We start from the raw sequence: 24,190 nt of genomic DNA, 5'->3' as shown, positions 1-24,190 counted from the left end.
TTGTGCTTTGCAATTATCCAATTTCCTATTTCAATAATATGCTAGATTTCTTGTTAATTTTCTGCAATTATTTTTACCTTGTATTTTAACTGTTTACACAAATTTTTTTTTTTTTATTTTTTTTTAAATACCAGCGTTTTTTTTTTTTTTTTGGCATTTTTATAGTTGTTTGTCTTTTTGAAATGAAAAAATATCAACTAAATATTTTTTTTCAGTTTTGCATAAACCATAAACATAACTGATTTGTGTTCGGTGGGTAGTCGATAAAACATCAAAAACGTGTCGTGGATAACGCCAAGACCACTGATGCAGTACTTCAAACAACATGTTGTCTAAATCAAGGTTTTTCTAATATGTCAAAAAATTATCGTCCCACTCATGAGAGATATTAGAATAACCACAAACTACCCTAGTACAATAACCAGAAAAAATGCCAAAATAGTCACATCAAATTGCAACAGTTTTAACTTTTGTTTTTAAATCCAAATAAAAGCTGTCTAAATGCATATTAGAACTGGAATAGGAAAGTAAGATTTACCAAAAAGTTGGACCTTTTTGGAAAAATATTGTAGAAATATTTAAATTGCAAAGGGTCCAAGTAAAATTTGTTGTCTAACTTAAACCCTCACTTTCCTTTAACACTAAAGAAAATAAAAATCACATTTTTTTTAGGAAATGAGTTGTTTGTACGGTTACCTTTTCTTGAAATAAACTTGATATCCAATCAGATTACGATAGTCCCCGATATTTGGATTTATCCATCTAATCTTGACTTTTACCCCACCAAGTGCAACCACACGGAGTTCAGTAACATTAAGAACTTCAACATTGCCTGTATATAAAATTATGTAACATGTTTTTATAACAAACCAAATAGTTTACCCAGTCTCATTAAATAAATGAAATGCTTCACAGCACAGTTTATTGATTTTCAATACAGTATTTATCAGTAACAGTAAATATTGTGCACATTTTTGTCAACACAGTATCATGTTATATTCAAATAAAAATTAAAATAAATTTAAAAGTTTTGTGAAACTTTTTAAGCTCTAATGTCACATTGTAATACCATTTGATAATCATACGAGTTCATAAATTTAAATTTTTTTGTTTTTATTGTGAAACATTGGTGTAATTTCTCACCAAAGCGCAACAATAGGCAAATTTAGGTGGTATTTGGTTGTTTACAAAACACTTGTTTAAATTATATACATTTTTGCACCATTTGATGAACAATGTTAACTGTTTGTAATTTAAGTAGGGAATCAAGAGGTTGGCAATCCCTGACATCAGAGACAATTCATAATTTTATTTATTTTACATAAGTTAAAAGCTTAACATTAAAACGAGGTCATGTATTGTGTGACAAATTTACAAAATTATTAAATTTTTACTGTGGACATTAGCTTAACTATGAGGCTAAGTGCCAATCCTAAATTTCAAATTTACGACAGTTTAAGGATTTTACTCTGGATTACGACGCTCTCATGACAGAACATTCAATTTTGCCAATTAAAATTGCCGAATGTAAAATTCTTTATAATGAGACCAATCTCAAAGGGTAAATGGCAGTGGTTGTCTGGTTGTCTAACTGTGTGCCGAGGCACAATAATAATAAATGTGCTATTTTTACAAAATAACCAATGATGCTCTGAACACTTTGCCATCTATTGCAATTTTATAGTTGTTATTTTAACTGTAAGAAATTCGCTATTGTAAAACAACTTGAATCTATAAGCTAAATTAGGTCATTTAAATTAAAAACGGATTTTTTCTTAACAAGAGTATATGCAGGTTTTACTTGGATTGAAATAAAAATTTATGCACAACACTGTGAAGCAGTTAAAAAATTATACAAATTGATGTCTTACATGCTACTCTGTCACCATTTGTTGTTTCGGAAATATCAATTGGCTCTTCTTTCTTAATTAAATTACTTAATTTCCGAATTTTATCTAGACAAAGATGTGGATTAAAATGGAAGAAAGCCCGGCCACCACCAATGGTTAGATTACTGCCACCATCATTGAAGTCCCACAACTCTTTCAGGTTTAGGTTGTCGACCACATACACACTGTATCCAACATCTCCACTGAAAAATAATGATTTTTTATGGAGATGTTGGTACGAACATCACAGTCACCTTATATTATTCAATTAGAACAGTGTTTATTAACATTTTTGCGGCGACTCAAATACTTAGAGTAAGTGTAATTGTGTCACTTGGGTTTTCCAATTATCTTAAATACTAAACATTCTGTAACTCTAAAATCAACAATACATTTGTAAATTTTGGAAATAATTTAATTTCAAAATTACATTATGAATTTGAATTTAATTAATTTGAGCCATGTCTTTGTATTGCTTAAACATTTTTTTTTTCAACTTATGGAGAGATTTAGCTCATAACCAATCAAAATAAATCTGCATGTATGAACTACAGTAGTTGGTGACCCAAACATTAAAAAACTTAAGAAAATTAAAGTGAGCAACAAACATTCTACACTGTTTACTACAGCTAACATAAACTTTTTTGTGACCTTTCATAAAAAATTATTTTGCTAAAACAAGTCATTGAACTTCAAGTCATCATGTTGAACATGTTAAAATTATTTTAGCTATGCAATATAGCAAAATTAGCAAACAGTATTTGTGTAATTTTACAAAATTTGTATAATCTGAATATTTGCACCACTTAATAATGCTTAAAACCTAGTAAAAAAAACTGGGAAACATGTATTGCACTATTTTTGATAGTCTATAGAGGGATTTTATATACTATTTATACTGAGGATATAACCTAATAAAGTGGTGACCATGAATTTAATTTTACACAGCAATGGTAAATTACTTTTTTTGCTGGTATTTTGTTTCCCCTGTGATGTAGCGAAGTTTTCCTAGAAACGACAACGAGACAAGTGGGATTGAACGTTTGACCACAAGAGCTCCAACTTGCTGCAGTTCACTTAACGACTCGTTCAGCTTCTCCACGATGTTTGCTATAATTCAACAATTTTCCAAATATTAACAATGTATTTTAACTTTCTTAGATTTTAGTGCCGTAAACTAAATTGACTTGAAATAATTATGAGTCATAAGAATTAGTTTAAATTTTACTACATTTATTGTGAGGTTCAGTAACAGCAGTGCAAACACTTCCAAAATATTGGCATGCTGCAAACTTTTATTTTATCTAATTGTTTTACCAATGATATATCCTGCCTTTTATGGTTCGCTTGTTTAATTTGTTTTGTAGTGCGCAAGCAAAAAGTGCAAAAAATCGCAAAATGTAACAATACCTGCAGTAATTTACACCAGAAATTTAAAAAAACTAGTGACTCAAAATAAAAAAATCTATTTTTTTAATACTTACATCCTCCGCCAACACTAATGATTAGTGTACCAGTAATATGAGTGCATCTGTGAACTTTGTGCAACGATAGAACATTGGTCACTTCATATCTTTCGTCTGTGCAAACTGTATAACATACAAAGTATTTTTGAGCAAGAAGTCAAATACCAAGACTTCTCAACCTAGTTCATATTCACACACACACATGCACATATATATATATGTGGCTGTTGTAAGCTAAAACAGGAATAACAACATGAGGGGTGTGTGCAGTGTTCCCAGGGGCGTAGCGTGGGGGGGTGTCTAGGAGTCTTGACACCCCCCTTTGAAATCTCAGTAAACAATATTCACAAAACTAAATCCGTGATTGCTGCGATGTTACATCGGAAACATTGCACCTGGCATCTAAAACACGTTGGTCGTCGGTGCTTATCGCCGCAACCACCTAATCAACGCTTGTTATCATTGTTTCATTTAGCATTTCGCCTGTCACTGGCAGTTGTAACAGGCAGAGTCATTGCCTGCTTTATACAATCGGCGAAATCAAACTACAAATCACCAAATTTGTTGATAAGCATCGTTAATTTTGCTGACAACGAAGAGCAACAGTTTGTGATTGATACGTCACAGAGCTGTTCTGACACCACAATTCCATATTTTTTTAACACAATTAAAATCATGTGACATTCGGACGTTAATGAGTCAACGAGGAGTTGCGTTTTCTAGATTCAAACAGACAATTTTAACAGCCGTAAGCTACTAATAATCGCTGTTTTCAACGTCTAGAATACACTAAACGTAAAAAAATTTCAGGCTCCTTCCGTACCCGCTAGGATTAGGTTTTCATACCATCAGGGTTTACAAACTGTCCTAAGAGGCAATGTTTTTAATGTAATTAGGTCACGCGTCATAAACCAAAATAAAACGCAAAACGCCGTTTTTCATCTTTTGTTTGATGGACCGTAAACGCAGGATATTTTTTCTCTTTTGTTAATCGTTCAGGTTGGATTAGCAAGTGCGTATTAGACAATTGAAAACGCTAAGACAGACCTTTTTTTCTTTCTTTTTTCTTGCTAAAAGCGTCGAGTTAGGCAGCTAATGGTCCTGTTCGCTGTCTGTGCTAATATCCGATGTTGGTGAAACAACGGCATGTTTTTTTAACCGAAGCAGTTTCCTTACAGGTGAACTGTGACTGTCTTGTGCGTTTCAAAGTCGCTGTTTTTATGTTATGATAATTACCGCAAATTTTTCTTTGTAAGAATATTCTAAGACCACATCTTGAAGGTACAATTGAATTCACCTGACTTGCAAATCCTACAAAAGTTGTTGCCATATGCAAATAAATAATAATTATTTGGGAACTTCTGTTTTTATTAACTCTTAAATATAATCTGTAATTATTTTTGGCTTGCTTTGTCTATAGGACGGATGTTTTTGTTGCAAGGGAGAGATGGGGCAATATTCACAGGAGAGCACGAGAGGCGTTGCAATAAACTTAATTAATTTCTCCCAGACATAAAAATGAGTCTCTTTTTTTGGAGTATTGCGCTCGTTCGAAATGCGTTTCGCTTGGTAGTTAGTGTGAAAGACTTACTCAAGCGTAGCGCAGTGAAACCAGTGTCTATTTCGGGTAATTGGAACCGATATAATTTAATGCTTTACCGCCGATGGTTGCACCTAATTGTAGATACGTGAGTGGCAAGTTTTGATAAAAGCCTGTCGCTGTAGCGACACATTTATAGTGCTTGCTTTAAATGCAGCGTTGTAGTACAGTGTCAGCGTTTTTTCAGGCGACCAATTACGTGTATCGCGAGATAACCTTCGTCTAATAATAAGTGTCCATTAGGCGTTATTGGGCGAGCGACTAACATGTAATGCCAGGTGGGTAGTTCGCAATTTCCCTAAATGCATTAAGCTGTAAAAGTAACATTGTAGAACCTGCTGACCGTCGACAAAATGCCCTATAGGGTTACTTAAGGTCAACTTTAAGCCAATATTCATTCAGCGAGGTTACGCAGTTATGCAAAGCGTAATTGTCAAGTATTCGTTATGTCAATAGTAACTTCGTATTCTTTGCAGTAGATTTTTATTTGACAGAGTTGGTTGAAAACAACCCGAGTCCGACTCCGGCCGAATATGCAATTTCATTGAGTCCCGAGTCCGGCTCCGACTCTACAGCCTGTATTTCACCAATTTACGTAACTTAAACAAGATGGATATTCCGCAATCCACTTATAGGGCTCATGGAAAATATGCCACCAGCATATGTTATTCCACCTTACAATTTACAGTTTGCACCTTAGCAATTTACAGTTTTTGCTGAAATTTGGTACTGCGCATGCGCAAACGTCCGCCATCAAGTCCTGAGTCCGACTCCGCAGCCCTACTGTGAACTGACATCTAATTTATCTATCTTTTTTGGAATATACTTCGATTCTTTCAGCCGATACCTAGAAGTCATAACTATTAGTTTCGCTTTTTGTTGGTTTCTCAGTCGCACAAAAACACACATGCTTACTTTTAATGTAGAACAGTGCTTACGCTTAATATAAAACAGACCGGTAAAACTTTAAATCAAATTTTGCGGACCGGTTGACCTTCAAAAATTAAAATCAACCCAAAATGTTATTACGACAAAAGTATGCAACTTAAAAGCAAATAACGGAAACTTCAATTTAATAAGCAATTTGCTGCTGTCTTTTTGATATCATACGTGGTTCTATTGAAGTTTTTTTAAGTCTGGACTTAAAAGTTAAAGACTTAACGAGTTGTAGCCTAATTTTAAACAGTTGGGCACAACACTTGCAGGATTGTGGCGTACGATAAGGTCCAAAGTAGTCCATTACCTCTATGTTACATCATAATACTGCAAATTACAGAGCTGGCGAATTACGGAACTGAAGTTTTAAATTTGATGTACAAGCAGCCTTCAACATCTTGCATTTTGCAATTGATATATAAGATTGAAACATATATTGCGGACTGGCAGTTGTGAACCACCGATGAAGAAAGCCCTGCTTCAACGCAGTAAACTTCACGCCACTTTTGGGGCATTGTGACGTAATACGAAAAGTTAGTCGTAAACAACAAGTTTAATGCTCACAAAAAAATGTTACATACAATAGTTAAGACACTTATTTGTGACACGAACTGGCAATGCGTGTAACTATTTAGTTAGCGCTAGTGTTAGTGATATAATAATAATGTTAATGATGTGGTAGTGATGTAATGGTTGTGCTTTCTTAAGGTGATATAACGGTCGCGTTAAATCGATTGGTGTGCCCTGAAAAATCATCTTGCGTGCCACAAGTGGCATGCATGCATGCCAGGGGTTGCCGACCCCTGCTATAGGGCATTTTGTCTACGGTCAGCACGTTCTACAATTTAATGTTACTTTTGCAACTTAACGCATTTAGGAAAATTGCAAACTTCGCACCTGACAATACACATTAGTTGCACCTGACAATACACGTTAGACTTTTTTAGTCTGTTAATATCCGCACTTTTTCACTAATAATTAGTAATACAATCTGCAATTACTTTTGGCTTGCTTTGTCTATCGGACGGATGTTTTTGTTGCAATGGACAGGCGGAGCAATATGCCGGAGAGCACAACAGTCGCAATAAACTTAATTAATTTCTCCCAGACATAAAAATGAGTCTCTTTATTTGCAGTATTGCACTCGCTTGAGCTGCGATTTCGCTTGGTATTTTGTGTGGCGGACTTAGTCAAGCGTAGTGCCGTGTAACTGCAATGGTCAAGGTAATTATCGCGCGTAGTGCAGCGGTTTTAGCAGTAAGCATTTTTAACTTTTAATCAGGTTATGCATTTTTCTTAAGTTGATAACTTTAATTAAAATAAGATTTCGCCCTCATGTCTTTCCTGTTTATATTGAAATAAATTCAAGCTACTTCTTTAGTTAACACAACACGCAACATTGCTTTTTTGAGTTATATTATATTTTTGCATTGTGCACTAAATGTTTTATCTCCGGACAGTCCTAACCTTTTAAGAGTTAAAATCAACATGAAAAGTTGTTTTTTGCAAATAAAAGCATGTCGCAGATAATTTCAATCATTTGGTTTAAATAAGTTTAAGGGTATTACAAAACAAGGTTTTTCATATAAAGTACTTTCTACCTTGAGCTAAAATATATCTACAAATTAGGATAAGAGAAAGTTATAAAACAAAAGATTCGCACGTTCGCAAAAAAAATTCCCAAAACTGAGAACCATGGCCTGGTGTCAAACCTTTTTTGTTGTGGCCCAAAGTACTCTTTTCAGTGCTATAGAAGGCTCACTATGTAAAACCAACACGGAAACAGTGGCGGATTCAGGATATTTGTATTTAATTACACGGTGCTTTGATACCCAAAACACTGTCATACCATAATGTAAAACATACTATAAAACGAAGAATATACATGCGAAGCAGGAAAAATTTACGCTAACATAATAGTTGAAGTTGGCAAAAAATAGGACCCATTTGGCATGTGGGTCTGAACCATGCTGAGACATATAAAAATTCTAGGCCACAGGAACTTTTAAAATAAAGTGCAATGAATGTACGGCTATCACGCGGCACATAACCACAAGATAACACTAGGCTATTCAAAACTAACTCGTGGCTCACTAAAAATGGCTCTACGGCCCACATTTGGGCCGCTGCCCACAGTTTGCCGACCACCGCTGTTAACTGTACTACCTTCTTCTGACAAATAAGCCCAAATCCGTCGTTAAAGATGCAAATATGAGTTAAATGAGCCTATAGACACTGAGAACTAATCAAAATTAGTAACTCAAAAACGAACCAAATTTTGTTCCTAAACTCTGTTCCGTCAGAAATTAGTGCAGTTCTAAGCAAAAAGGTCTACGACAATTAGCGCATCCGAAGGATGTAAAAGTTTGACTTAAGTCTTGGACAATGCACTAATTTGATTTAATAATACTTTGCCAAACTCAAACGCTAACCAGCACCCTAACCAAAATTGTGCGTTGATTTAGTAATTATAAAGCTTTCGGTCCTAATACATCAATTTGTGATGTAACAATCCTATATAATCTGGACGGGAAATTATATTATGAGCACCAGAGTTTGGGCTTTTTCCCAGCGTTTAAATAATTATTAAAATTATTAAATTAAATTATTTGAGTTAGGGTGCTGGTTAGCATTTGGGTTAGGGTGGGTTTTAAGTATTAATAACTATATTTCACATTTTTTTATCTTTTGTGAATTTTCAGCAAATATACACTTTTCAATCATGTAGGAATACTAGGGACTGAAGGGGGGCTTTTTAACAATGAAAAAAATGTTCTGCTTACCTTTAGTACATTGACCCTGACATGGTACACAGAAAAAAGAGATTCCTTGTTTCTTTTTCTTAAAACCAGTTGGACATACTGCTAAACATGATCCATTATGTCTGAACATTTCATAATCATCACATAGCTCTTCAGCTATGCACTGCCAAGTGTATGCCTGGAAAACCATTTTTAAAGAAATGCCGTTATACCACCTTAAAGAAATGCCGTTATACTAAAAAACAAATCGCGCTCGCCAGCTGTGCCCAAACTTAAGTTGTTATCAAACGCTGAACTAGATTAACTAACTATTAAAGTTATACCGTTTCTCTGAAGTAGTTTTATATGTCACGCTAATTGAAAAACACCCGGGAAAAACGATCTCCGTTTAGTATTGCAGGTGGCGAAAGACGTGATTAGAATTTAGCCTAGTCCCGTACATGGATCTACCAAAATCAATCACACAGATTTTACAGTCTTGGTTTAGTTTTTCGCCTGAAGTTAACGATTGCACACTAAGCGGTTTCGCAGCTGGCGCCTGGCAGGATTGTCGATAACGCATGTGTACGCTTTGCGTCTAAATGTTCGCTTTTGCTGGACGTTAATTCCCTGTGTGTGATGATATTTGTTCTTGATAACGACGTCATTACCATTGCTATTTTATGACGTCATTACCATCGCTATTTTATGATGTCATTAACATCGAGGAATTCCCTAAGTTGAAAATTCGGAAATGTCTTTTTATCTTTGTTTGGGTCGAGCATAAACGCAGGATACGATTTCGCTTTAGACTTTCTTTATTCTTCAGGTTGGTTGATCAGCAAGTTTGTTTTCAACAAGTGACAACACTAAATCAAGCAGTCACTCTTTTTGTTCTTGCTAAAACCGTTGCTAAAAACATTGAGTTAGGTGTTAATTCTACTGCTACAATTTATAACTTTTTTTAGTAGATCTCCTGCCGGTAGAGATGAAGTGAAAGTTTCTTCATGACTGTTCGCTGCCTGCGGTCACAGATGTCGACTTTTGTTTTTCACAAGGGTGCTTCAAATTTTTGGATAAATATGCTGTCACTATACGCCTGACGGAAATATTAGTTCATATGTGAGTAAGAAATATTTTAAGTTTTGGTATTAAAAACTTTCATTGCTGGATAAATGCAATAAAAAGATCAATTTTATTTTAGAGAAATGCCCCTTAATGATTCATTTGTTTTTGTTTTAACGAATAACGGCCTGCATGATGTTGTTGTAAACGCTGGTAGTTTATTAATAGGCTAGGAAAGTGTTTTTCTAAATCGCTTGTTATTGCTAAATAGTTGTTTCGATAACTGTCATAGTGTCAAATCTCATGCACATCTAAAACAATACACAATGTTATACAAGAAAATTTATTATTATTTTACGAGGTTGAGCAGTGTCAAAATTATTGCATCCTTTTTGTGCCGAGATAATGCTTTTGGCCGCGGTAATTACTATTAAGATTGGCTACCTGCCGACTTGGTTTTCCTAGGGGCGTAGGACAATGTGTGAATTTCGCAGCCTCCGTTTTTTCAGCAGTGCATGATGTCTTTGTGCAATTTCGTTTTGGATTGCGTTGTGCTGGATTGTTATCTTCGTCTCGTGGATACAGAAAGAATCGGACGCATTTGGGGCATGTTGTGCATATCTTTGCCTTACTGATTGTCGTACTATCCCATAAACGTCTTGTTCAAGAATGTAAAGTCATTTCTTATCCATTGGCTCAACTTCAGCATCGGAGACCAATCCTATTAAACCTGGTCGAATTAGAGAACAGAGAGTATAAGCAAAACACTTCCGATCATAGTCAAGAGAAGATGAACCGAAAGTTGGAAAATCTACAAGTCAAAGTGGAAACGAAAGCAGAAGTAGTCGAAGAGGTGCCTACCACAGGGAATAGTGTTACAAAGGTGCAATACGCAGGTGCTTTGCATCCGTCGCTTGTCGCAAAACATGTGATGAACAACCAAGAGATTACCACGCCGGGCAAGGAAAGCTCGGGGAGCTCGGTTGAATGTAATTGGGTCACACGTCTTGACCTTCCTTTTTTCTCGCTAAAAACGTTGAGTTGGACTACTGTTTCTCGCTGTTCGCTGTCTGCGCTAGTATCCAATGTTGGTGTAACAACAGAATTTTTGTAACAAAAGCAAATTCTCTTCCAAGGTGGTCTTACTGTGACTGTTTAAAGTCGCCCTTTTTATGTAATGATAGTCACAGCAAAATTATTTTCATATCAAAAGACCACGTGTTTGGTTTGTAATTGACACAACTTATTTTCTCTCAACAGCATCTTGCATTTTAGCCGACTTGGCACACATCTCGGCACAGATGTTGCGCTAATCATGGCACAATAATACTCGGGAAAAACGATCTCTGTTTAGTTTTGCAGGTGGAGAAAGGCGTGCTTGTAATTAAGCATAGTGCCGTACATGAAACTTGTAAAACTGCGCTGCTGATAGTCGAAACATCATTCTACCAAAATCAATCACACATACTTTACGGTCTTTGTTTGAACGGTTTCGACAGACATGTGCGCTTTGCGTCTTTTTTTGACGTCATTAGAATCACTATTTTATGACGTCCTTATATAGTAATGTCAGGGAAAAAACAGGGGAATTTCCCTAAATTTCTGGACCACCTTTTTAAGGACTGGTTCAAAAAACAGCCTGAGATTTTAAAAGTTCGGCGCCTATGAGTAGGACAATGTGCAAATTCCGCAGCCTCCGTTTTCTCAGCGCTGCATGATATCTTTGTGCGATGTCGTTTTGGACTGCGTTGTGTTGCATCTTTATTCGTTTAGTGGATCACAAGAGAATCGGATGCATTTTGAGCACGATTTGTAATCTAGTGGTTAGAAATATACTGTAGCCTAATGCGAGCTCTTGGTGTGCATGGGTTTGCCTTATACTGATTGTCATACTGTCCAATAAACGTCTTGCTCAAGAACATAAAATCAATCCTAGTTTCTCCTAAAAGTGTCTAACTGTGACTGTCGTTTTTAAAGTGTCTATTTTTATGTATGATCGTTACACCAAAAGTTTCACAGCTGGCACCTGAGAAGAGTGTTGACAACGCACATGTCAAATTAATTGGTTGTTTCGGATTACTTTTTCCTATTTATGACATCATTATATTCACTATTTTATGACGTCATACCCACATTATTTTATGCCTTTACTAATCTATAACACCAGATGGACAATGGGGGAATTCCCCAAGTGAAAATTGGACCTCCTTTTTTAAATTCTGGATAACCCACTGTTGTAAATATTGATATTTGGTAACTCTTTAAAAGCAAACACCTACCAACAAAGTGCCTGCAGGACAGGAATCCACACAAGTGCCATCATGATAGTATTTATAACATGCAAAGCAGCTCGAGGCATTGTGAGCAGAGCTACAACCCCCAAGACATTGGTTGTGGCAGTTGCATGTTGTTCCATTAGTTGTTTCATTGCAAGAGTGTGGACATGACTTTGGACATGGCTCTATAGAAATATTAAGTAAGAAACAGTATGAATACCTTAGCCATAGGGGGTATTAAAAAAAACTGTTTATCCTTAACAAGGCCACTAAATTTTACTATCTTCCCTGTGCCATGAACCATATGCCTTTTAATGCAAGCTATACTTTTCGCAGGCTCTTTGCAATCGTTTTTGATCAAAAACCATGCAATTGAGGTAGACAAAGGTAACTCCTAATGTTATTACCTTTACAGGCGAATTTTGGCTGGAAGCAACAATTTTTTATACTTCAACATTAGTTTTTAATTTTGCTGCTAAACAACACACATTTTACTGCATTTTATAACGTTTTTTAGTAGATCTCCTGCCGGTAGAGATTAAGCATAAAGTTGCTTTAAACTGCCACATACGTAAAACAACATAAAGTTCTGTATTATACTATTTTATGTACATTAAACTATTCATTCTCTGTTTTTATTTCAATGTCAAGTATAAAAATTTAATTATTACCAAAATATTGAAAAAAATAAAGTATATTGCTTATAAATAATATTTTACTTATCAAGCACATTATTAGAACTACAAAACACAACTTCAAAAAACACCAAAACAAACTTTTTTGGCACAGCCTAAACTTCCAGCATCGTGAAATCTGTGTTCCATCACTATTTAAGTAACAATCTCCAATTGTATTGCTACATTGGTCAATGCAGCTCTCCTGGTTATCAAGTATATCAGGCTTTTGGATTGCAGTGTTTTCATCTTTCTATAATCATATAAAACACATGGATGTTTACAGTACAATCCTGAGGCATTTTAGAATAGAAGGTTACAACATTTTTAAATTATCAGCATTTTTGAAAAAGGCGATTGTAAAAGCAACATCAAATTTTAACGGAGATGGCGAGCAGCACTCAAGTGACTCAACTGAGCCTAACTGGCTGTTATTACCGAAAAAAAAGGCTTGATTTAGTGTTGCGAATTGTGTACTCTTATTTTTAAATCTTGCACTCGCCTGGTTATAATTGACAATTTTAGTTCCAATACAACCCTGTCGGGTGGATACCGAGAGAATCGGACGCATTTTGAGCACAGTTTGCAATCTCGTTGGTTAGAGACAAGCTGTAGCCTTATGCGAGCACTTGGTGTGCATGGTTATTTGCCGTATAATGAATTGTCGCAGACTAGATCGGGACACAATCCCCAAAGGAGCTGCTAAGGATAGGAATGACTTTACTTTCTCGAGCAAGACGTTTATTGGACAGAACGATAATCAGTATACAGCAAATAACCATGCACACCAAGTGCTCGCATTTAAGGCTACAGCTTGTCTCTAACCAACGAGATTGCAAACTGTGCTCAAAATGCGTCCGATTCTCTCGGTATCCACCCGACGAATGATAATGCTACACAACGCAATCCAAAACGAAATCGCACACAAAGATATCACGCATCGCTGAGAAATACAATGTCCTATCCCTGAGGGAAAACCAAGTCGGTGAGTAGCCAACCCGAATGGCGATTCCCGCGGCAAAACGCATTAGTTCGGCACAAAAGGTCCACAATAGTTAAATTTGTGACACTCTTCCAGCAGTATAGATAATAGATCGACGTTTCGACGTGCTAATCTGTTTTGCACAATACGTCAGTATCCTGATGAAGACGTTCTGTATAGCACGTCGAAACGTCGATCTATTATATATACTGCTTGAAGAGTATCACAAATTTAACTATTGAGCAACACTCCGTTATATAATCTTTTAAGCAGTCAAATAATATGCTACAAAGCACACAAAGTTACTACTGCCAGTAATGGTTTACTTATAAGTAATTTCCAGTTGACATTAGTAACAAATAGTTGCTGTTGATATAGCGTTACTTTTGCAACTTTATGCATTTAATGAATTTGTGAAACACCCAAACCTGGCATTGCATGTTAGCAGCTAAACAAATAACATGTAATTTTGTCAAGTTACTGGTCGTCCAAACAATTGCTGAAGCTGATGCAACTCTACATTTCCTCACTACTTGCCCTACATTTCCTCACTACTTGATCAAATCACTGAAAAAGGGAGTATCTAACTAAAAACAAAGTGAGCATTTTCAACAAGGTGATTCATAGCACAAATCGAACAATCGAAAGTAGCTACAAAGTTCCTGAGGTCATTGCTAAACATGGATAACCATTTACTGAGGGGAAGTTTGTAAAAAAGGCCTTTCTTAGTTGCACCGCTGTGTTGTTTGATGATTTACTGAACAAACGCACAATAACTTGGAGGATCAAGGATATATGCCCGTTTTTCTCTTGACAGTGGAGAGACGCATGACGGGCATGGCTGCTTGTGTAAATAAGCAACAAAATGTTGTGTTAAAAGCTATAAATGTTTTCAGCGTAGCTCTAGACGAGAGCAAAGACACTAATGACAATGCACGTTTAGCGATCGTAACTTAGTAGGCCTACTACAGTGAAGGAGGTGTAGTAGAGTTTGGTTGCATGAAACCAATTTAAGGCACTACTGGACGAAAAGATGGCAGCTTCACTTTTGATAAATAAGAGATTGATATAATGAAGATATTCTCAGATACAACAGACTTTAAGCATCTTTATTGAGAACATCAAAATTTGTTGAATTGCGGAAATCGCTGGAAATGATTGAATGCAAACAAATCAACAGATCGACATGCTGGGAATCTTTGTTGGATAAGTTTAGGTGTCTCAAGAGAGATGCCAATAGCTTTGCTATCTGCATTTGGATCCACTTACTTGTGTAAAGAAATATTTTCACACATGAATTTTATTGTCAGTCCACGTCGCAGGTTGTACTTAAAGTGTACTGTTAAAGTATAATCCCACTACAGAGCTAAACAAGGATAAGGATCTTATAAAAAGTGACTTTTATTACTGCATTCAGTGTTAACCAAGGAAAAGATTAAAACAAAAATGTCTTCAAGTTTTTACAAGTATGCTACACACAGCAAAATTCTGAACATAAAAACGTTTTTTCAGTGTCCTCTTATCAAAGTTTTGTTGTTCTTTTTTTAAATAAAAACCATGTTAAAACATTATGTTACTGTGTTGTAATGGGGAAGGTTGTTAAAATTTATTTTATAGATATTAAATAGACAGATTTGCATTATGTGTGTAGCTCTTAGCACAAACATGGACATCGTAGCTAAGGATTAGGAACTTTTTTTCTAGCTCCAAACAGAGCTTGCCAACTAGCTCCACAACTGTCAAAAAAAGTATATAGTTTGCCTTTCGTTTTTCTTCTTCGCTAAATCTTTGGGGTTTGCTAACAAATTAAAGTCCTGGCTCATATACCTTATGAAATGTTTGTCAATTCAATATGTTTAAAAAAATGCAGAATATATTTTCTAATTGTACGAGAAGTTGATGAATGTTTAGGGCAGTAGTTCTTAACCTTTGGTAGCCTGTCGATCCCCTATGTTATTCTGCAAGCGTTCGTCGAACCCCAAATTTTCGCTCAGTATTAGTTTCTTCCTCCTCGCAGCTGAAACTAGGCTTAATCAAATTATAAATTTGCATTTACAGATGTTAAATTGGCCAAACTTTCAACTTGTAACGTAATGTGACACCTTGGCATATAAAAGGGATTCAAATTTATCTTGAAATAACAGCATTTATGTTTCAAGAGCAGTTTTCGCCGAACCCTTGAAACAGCTGCGTCGAACCGTGGTTAAGAACCACTGGTTTAGGGTGATAGGGTCTGAGTGATACAATTAGTTCAACTAGCATATTGCATATAATATTTTTGGGAAAGGTGAGGTGCCAATTGCGATGATTGTTTAACAGTAAACTTTCACAAGTGTTTTGACGAGTTTTGTTTGTTTTTTGATTTTTGACCAAAAATAAAAAAATCAGGTTGCAAACCAATATAATTATTTAGCATGGAAATATATTTAACAGAATATATTGGGCCAAAGGTTATTGGCCAGTGCTATTCTGTGAGATAATGTTTTTTGGGAAGAAAAACATACATCAATAGTTGATGGCCACTGGAATCAAAATATTAAGATTCATAAAATTGATTAGTACGGTTTGACTAGACATGTCTCAAAAAGTTAAACAGTGATTTCATTGTGACAAATATGTAATAAAAAGTGAATTAAGTAATATGGAGAACTTTCTAAAATACAAAGTTTTATTTCATCTATGCATATTTAGTTCTATCCCTTGTACAAGGCTCTCGGGTGAGCCACATAAACTGCAGCAGTTTAATTGGTTTATTGTAGTAGTACAATTATCATTTTTTACATCTTCTGCTCCATATACAGTGAAGCATGCTAAGCACTTGAAATGAGCTATGTAAACCTTACATCAAAACTAGTACTATCATTAAATTTATTAATTTTAACTTAACTAAGTGGCTGTAAATTAAAAAAAAAAATTAGTCAACATACAATGCCAACAGTGCCAAGCAGTTTCCAATCGATGGTGTTGACATAACAAAGATTTCCATTGTTTTGAATTCGCACACTTCCTTTCCTGATGTATTTTAAACTGTTAAGTCCAATCTAAAAACAAAAACAGCTCTTAAAACCAGTCATACATGTCCAAGTCAGTATTCTATGTATCAATATTGCCTCCTTTGATATACCCTGTAATATAACTGTTGGGGAGGCAAATTTGTTAGCTTTTACACTGTAAGTTTATATTAGCAAGGTTTGCAACATATCAAAATTTATCCTCGCCAGTGCGGCGAAGTGTCCTTCACATTTTTGTAAAGTATTCTCAATAGAGTATTTCTCAAGTCACATTTTTGTTAAGTAGTTATTTCAAAAGTATTTCTCAACAAAGTATTTCTCTTCACTGCTTTTCGCCTTTTTAAGTCATGTGGATCCAACCACTTTGGCGCACTTTTTAATGCACTCACGTAGAGGTAGAGCCATGATAAAAATTATGTTAGTGTAAATGTTTCCAGGCAGCAATTTTTTGTTAATTCTGTGGATGCTGGACAAAATGTATGATCCCACAAATATATCGAACCCAAATTAACAAGTATTTTGTCGCATTTCTAACAACTTAGTTAACATAGCTGAAGCATACAAAATTGCTATTAAATTCAAGACAAGTAATAAGCCATCAGTGACAGATTAAAAAAAGATTTATACCATACAGAAAATGTGCAAAAACGATTCTTACGGTACAAAAATATATGTTCGGAAGCTACAGTCTTGCAAGCTACAATTTTTTGACTTGCCTCATGCTTTAGCTGTGTTTTTTATGAATCAGCCAAGCTGGTGGCATACTGTGATTTTGTTGCCTAAGTTATAATATACAATTATAACATCATTAACCATTAGCATAATTCCAAAAGTAAAACTTTCTGCAAAATAATGTTTTGTTGTATATGGCAATAATATTGCCTGTTACAACCACAACAGGCGAATGTTCCTTTTCAAAATTTTAGCTTTTTTTTTATTTTTGGCTCAACAGGGCGACCTGCGGCAAAGAGCGTTTGTCCGCATTGATGCTAACGAATGGGCATCATGGTATAAACTATTTAGACAAATTAATAGAAACTATTTTCAAAATATCAAAAAGGATAAAAATAATTTTGTTTTAAGTTACATGCCTGTTTTCTGACTCTTCTAATTTTAACTTCACAGTCAGCCTATATTAGCATATGGTTTGGTTGTTCGGAGCAAATCAATTCATAACTCATGGAAAACAATTCAAATCTTAATTTTTGGAGTGTGTTATCAATTATTATCATGGGATTGACCTGCGGTATTTTCATAGCATTGGCTCAGGTGTCAAAGTACCACAAACTAAAATGATCTTTTTACATAAATACATTTAACCAGCCAATAAAAAAGAACAAACACAATTGTCAGGTTTAATTTTTTAGGATGCTTTTAGAAATCCCTTAATAACCTCTAATGCGCTATAGCAGTGGTGGGTAAACTTTTTTTTTTTAAGTACTGCATTAATGTTTTCGCTTTGGCAACCACAAACTTTAGATGTTTTTCTGACTTAAGGTCAAACACGAATCGGTTATTTTTTTCGGGTGTATGTAAAACTAAAAAGTGTTTGGTTGATATTTTTATCATTTAAAAAATACGAACAACTACAAAAATGCCAAAGAACACAGTTAATTAATTATACAACATCAAAATTATTGCAGCAAAATTAAAGACCTGGTTATCTAAAATAGGAAATGTGGTAGTTGAAAATCATAAGCGAAAAAATACAGCAAAACTGTTCAATACATTTTTTTAAATCAGACATAAACTACTACATAATGCAAAAAAACAAAGTTCGAGCTGAACCTAACTAACGCACAAAAATGTAGCTAAAATCCTGTATACTTGCGCATATAGAAAAAAACTGTTGTTATTTGTTTTAAATTGGCAAAAGTTCAATTAACAGGATACATAACACCACTTAATGGAATGTGGAGTTATGAGTTACACTACGCAAGATGCCACAGAGTGCATAGCCTTTCAGCAAAACAGATTCAAGTAAAAGAATAGCATGCCATAGTTCAACTTAGGTAAAAAAGAGCCAAGATAAAAACTCCCTTTCAAAATACAGTAGAATCAATGTAGGGCTATCATGTGGCCAACAACTACATGATAAAACTTAAGTAAAAAATACCTTGCGGCCCATAGTTTGCTGTCTATGGTCGAATTACATAAATAATTTTTTTGGTGTGCGGCCAAATATTTAGTGTGCCATAAAAAAAAGTTTGCAGAGCACTGGTGTAGCCTACAACTTGTGTGACTTAACAGAGCAAGGGTTTTAACTGTTTATCCGAGCAAAAAGTTTGAAATACCTTGCACTTCTGGTTTCAACACAAAAAATAAATTGTTAATTTTTATCAAAATTTTACTTTAAAAAATGTTTTAAATTAAGTAACTGAACAAAATTACACTCACATCCACTAGATCAGGATTTTCAAATATAACTAGTGAATATTTTTGATAAAAAAGACTGTTGCCTCCAATCATAACCAAATTGGGAAATAGTTGATTAAGGGTTTCCAATCCATAGACACGATACACAAGGAGGTAATCGGTGATGACCCTTAGCTTCGGGAAAGTATAACTGAAAATAAAAGTCTCTATAACAGATCAATGTATAAAAATGTAAAGTTATGAAGCAAACTGCCTTATACGAAAATAAATTATTGCATTATTCATAGCACTATCATGCAGGGCTTGCATTCAATTTGTTTTGCTGAAGTTGTACTCCGGACACAAGTAAGACCATGTCAAACTACCAGGTTTTTTTAAGCATTTAAAAAACTATAGAAAAAATAAATGTATTTAATGTTAAATTTTAAATATTCGCACATATCTGTCATCAATAATTTTTTTATAACTAAAACTCAAAACCTGTTGAGTGGAGGTAAAGTTTAGAACATAACGCTTTGCTACATTAAAACTCGATTCCAAATAAATGTAAACTTTGATCAATAACTAATCCTAAAATTTGGTATGAGAGAAACTTACTTTAATTTTTTTACTTTTCCACTTGGGTTATGGTCATTCAAAAATATCAGCTGGACAAAACCGTTGACTATCACACAATTGTCCAGATCTTTAAAAGCTTCTTCAGAGTGACGAATTTCAATCAACTCGCAAACTGTAAAAATAGAAAAATGTTTACAAAACCAACATCGATACAAATTTAAAATATTTAACTTTTCTAATGATATGCTTAATACTGCATTTTTCACCATTTTTTCTGAATGGTAACAAAATTAATTCCCACAAATTCTAGCTGCCTAACCTCAAAGGCAAGCATAAGCACTTTTTAACTTGTTTAACATGAGGTGTTATATTGATATTTTAAAAATGTTTTAAACAAAATACTTTTTTTTCAATTTTAAGTTTTCCGTCTAATTCTTTAGCCAACAGAGTCGCCAGCACACTAAGGCGCAAATACATTCAAAACTACACAAATAATAACGTTATTCTAAGTCACATTCAAAGCTCGTAATAAACATTCTTTGTCCAGTTGTATGATTGTAATAAAGACTCTTTGTCCTGTTTTAAAGAAAAATTGTGTATCGGCAAACAATCGAAGATGTCATTGCTGCAGTGGTAAATAGTTATGAGGTTTATTGTTTAACTTAAACATTGTTAATTTTTAAATCTTTAACCCTGTCGTTGACGCCTTTGGAAAAGTTTATTGGACTTGCGGTATACCCAGCTCCTAGAATTTTCCTTTTCTGTATTTATTGATATGTTTGTATAAGAAAATTCAAATGCTGTATTTTTGGTAACAATGAGTTTGAATGCAAATGTCTTGTAATAATATTTGTAATCAGTGTTTTTTGGGATGTTTTGCGGGACCGAAACAGCACCCTGAACACTACGATATTTTAAAATATCGCCTACTTGTTTAACTACAGCTGACAATTAACAATTAGTCTACATAAGTATATTGTTGCGATCTCTTAGTTCATCGATCAACCAAGACAAAGCTTAAAAAAGAACTGTTAGTAAATATTTTTTATCTCAATTATGTTTAGATACGAATCAAAACCATTGCGGACGCCCTTAGAAAATTGAAACGACCAGTATGGCAGAATGCTGGCGACTTGGCGACTATGTCGGCCGAAGAATGAGCCAGAAAACCGAATAAATTAGTGCAAAAAAATTTATTACAAAAAAAAATAATAATAATAATTTTTAAATTAATTTTTTTTTGAAAGAATAACTTTTACAAAACTTGTTTCTACAAACATTTAGCCACATATATTTTTGAAATGTAGAATATGTAGGAACATTACGCAGTACAATCAATTGGCACGAATTAATTTTGTTGTGTCATTCTAAGCGATGGAAGTGCGAAGCACATTGTTTGGGGGTAAAAGCCAGTGTTAGGCATATAGATTGTTTATCATTTGAAAAAATCTCCCAAACTGATTTTGACCGGCATGTTTTCACATACATTCGCCTGAAATTGGCTTATCTATGTACCGTCATAATGTTAGAGTAAGAAAAGCAGACATGTGCACCCCCAGGCCCCAGGTTGTAGTTTAGCATGCCCCTTAGGCCTTATATATTTGTTTATGTCACAAAAAAAATTTCTTAATTAATTACCTTAATAATTGTCTTGTTTATCGCCTAAACATAGCAAGGTTGAAACAATCCTTAAGCGAACGCATTATTTCAATTTAGGGACGCAACCAAAAAACCGAAGAATTTAGGCCCAAAATGCTTGTCACCAGAAGGCTGTCAAGGTTCTGCCAGCCAGGAAGCGACCTTCTATTGGGCGTCCACAGCACAGAACCTCTGGTGCATATGGTTGTTAACTTTGCGAATGAATGGTTTAGTTGTAAATTTACAATTATTTTGTCTTTATTTGCTAATCAACCAGTAGCTATAGTGTTAGGCGAAATGTGGCGTTTTGTTTGTGGCGCTAAGCAATCTGCGGTAGAACGTACTTCAGGCACAGAAAAAAAAGAATACAAAAAAAAAGAGAACACAAGGATTTAAAAAAATGGAAAACAGGCACCCTGTGGCTACTTAATTGTCAGTGTTGTTTTTTCAATAAAGATTGTAAAAAATATCCCGGCTAAAAGCATTGTTTTAAGCGTAAACTACTCTATTGGTAAACGACCAGACTTATAAAAAAACCTAGTGTTTATGTATCGAAACCATAAGACAGTTTAACGATAACCCAAGAAATGACTGATCTAGGACGGAAATTTGCAGACGGCGTGCCAACAAATTTGGCGAGTGTTATTTCGTCCGGGCATGTGCTGATTGATAGCCGCTCGTCCGACTGGCGAGTGTAAATTTTTGCATAGGAACAACCGTGAAACGGACAACTTCCTAACCAGGAGGTCAGAAGAGGATTGTCTGGGGGATGTAGTATATGATTAAGGAAACACTGACACAAAAAATATAAACTAAAAGTTTAGCAGTAGAAGGGGCAAGAGCAAGCACCAGTCTAAAATTTGAGTTTATGTTGCATTTGATGCAGTAAACCAGCCGTGATTTTGACATCAACAGTACTCTTGTTTTAATCAATCACAGTTTCAGTTCAATATTTTGGTCTCACAAAAACAAAATGCGCCAACAGGATGCTTAATTGCTTAAACCGTAACTTTAGCTAGTTTTGCATACTTTTGATGTGGTTCCGGGCATTTTACCTAAGTGTTGAAATATTCTGTTTTAAAATGTTAATTTTTTGCCAATTTAAGCAGGATTCCAATGAACTCACAAAAATTGTGGGGTCATGTAAGTTTTCAAAAACTGAAAAGAGGGTCACAAGAACAAAACGTTTGGGAACCACTGTTTTAGAACAATACAAACATTGGCTGCCTAACATCAAAGGCAACACAATAAAGCAATATTATTTTTTCTAGCTCACACTGGGGGAATAAGGAACTCCGATATAACCAATCTAATTCTAATACTTGACAACCCAATATTTAGGACTAATAATATGACAATCCGCCTTGATGCCTAATCATAGTATTTAAGGTTTTTGTTTTCAGATTAAGAGGTCAAAATTTGCTTGATCATCAAGACAATTAGTTAGATAGCTGATATTATCTGACATGCATACTCAGAAACAAAATATTTTTTGGAGAAAAGGATATGGGAGTAATTTTACCTACTTTGAAGCTGTTTTAAAGGGAGAGACTAAGACATTCAATTTAAGATTTTAGGGCCTGATTATGTAAATGCATCTTTAAATTGGTAAGTTTACTTAGAATTGGCTCTTTTATTGGGATTGGTGTTCCATTAAATTAAATGGCACACTGTTATTAGTATGGACACATAGCTGAAAGTATACCAAGGTATATTTTTCATTATCTAAACTAGAGTAAGACTATTTATAAACTATTCAAAAAGAATCCTGAGCCTGACATGCTTAGTAGCAATTTGACATGATAAGGCCACATGTCATTTGTTTGAGCCTACAGTTTCACAAAACTATAACAAATACAAGAAAAACAACTTGCCTGGTCCACCAAAATATTCTTTTTGGTAGTCCCAATCAATAGGATAATAAGTATTGTTGCTATCTGTATCTGCCTGTCGACGGCTCCGTTTCAGTTGAGGGTGAGGAAACATATGTGATTGTTTTTTATTAGCCACCTGTTGGAGAGAGTGAACAAATTGCTCACTCTCCTTTACTTTCTGACTTGCAGGTTGAGCAAAATAAATCATTGAAAGCAGAATACACATTATAAAAAACACATTACTAGATTTTAACTTCATTTTGTTTTATTATAGCATCATCTGCAAAAAGAGGTTTATATTGTTTTTTAGAACCAACATTACTACATCTAAAGATGGTAATAATAGTATGTGATAAGCAAGATTGGATAACACCGTTAAAAATGCTAAACTCTTATGATTTGCAAAACTAACAGAATAAAATCTGCCGTTTTAGAATCCTGCCATTTTTTTAACAGTAAAAAACAAGCTGTCACAATTGACATTACAAAAGAGAAATAAATTTGCGAGAATAAATATAATAATAATACTGAACCTACCTAAACCCAAATGGTAAGTTTTACTGTCAAATCAGTATCCTATTAAGATAACACTATTAACAATAAAGTTATAGAGAAAAATGGTTTTGAAATGCAGTCAGTGTTATCTGCCATTTATGCACCAATTTATTACTCTTTGACAACCGCGCTGGTCTAAAATCCTACCACTTTTTAACAGTAACCAAAACAAGTTGTCACAATTGTCATTACAAAAAAGAAATAAATATGGGAAAATAAATATAATAATACTGGACCCACCTAATCCCAAATGGTAAGTTTTACTGTCAAATCTGGATCCTGTTGAACACTATTAACAATATTTGAGTTATAGAGAAAAAATGTTTTTGAAATGCAGTCATTGGTATAACATAGCTCAAATGAACATAACTTCCATGCAATAAAATTGTTTCATTATTAGCAGCAAGTTACTTGTTATGCCAGGAACAATGTTGAATTTAATGTGTTGCATTAGTATTCTTGTTTTTAATCTTAAAAAAAGTTTTAAACAACTACAGTTTAACATTTTTTTTTAAGTGTGATAAATTTGATAGTTGAGAACTGTAATAA

At 34.5% G+C, this 24,190-nt stretch overlaps 1 protein-coding gene across 2 annotated transcripts in view; it reads right to left on the bottom strand.

Annotated features, from left to right (window-relative positions):
* LOC146160458 (insulin receptor-like) overlaps positions 1-23,362 on the bottom strand; it is a 35,871-nt gene extending 12,509 nt beyond the window's left edge. For both annotated transcript variants that reach the window (XM_083385635.1, XM_083385636.1), the window contains exons 1-11: positions 23,087-23,362; positions 19,614-19,746; positions 19,038-19,206; positions 16,557-16,670; positions 12,750-12,900; positions 11,977-12,158; positions 8,675-8,831; positions 3,374-3,478; positions 2,852-2,999; positions 1,872-2,092; positions 697-832 (exon numbers count right to left, since the gene is read on the bottom strand). In XM_083385635.1, coding sequence (XP_083241761.1) covers positions 697-832; positions 1,872-2,092; positions 2,852-2,999; positions 3,374-3,478; positions 8,675-8,831; positions 11,977-12,158; positions 12,750-12,900; positions 16,557-16,670; positions 19,038-19,206; positions 19,614-19,746; positions 23,087-23,345 — 1,775 coding nt within the window. In that variant the 5' untranslated portion in view covers positions 23,346-23,362. The remainder of the gene's footprint in view (positions 1-696; positions 833-1,871; positions 2,093-2,851; positions 3,000-3,373; positions 3,479-8,674; positions 8,832-11,976; positions 12,159-12,749; positions 12,901-16,556; positions 16,671-19,037; positions 19,207-19,613; positions 19,747-23,086) is intronic.
* Positions 23,363-24,190: the final 828 nt, after the last annotated feature.

The sequence above is a fragment of the Ascidiella aspersa genome, chromosome 3, assembly GCF_963924565.1.
Source record: "Ascidiella aspersa chromosome 3, kaAscAspe10.2, whole genome shotgun sequence".
NCBI lineage: Eukaryota > Metazoa > Chordata > Ascidiacea > Phlebobranchia > Ascidiidae > Ascidiella > Ascidiella aspersa.
This window is presented reverse-complemented; position numbering and strand designations above follow the sequence as displayed.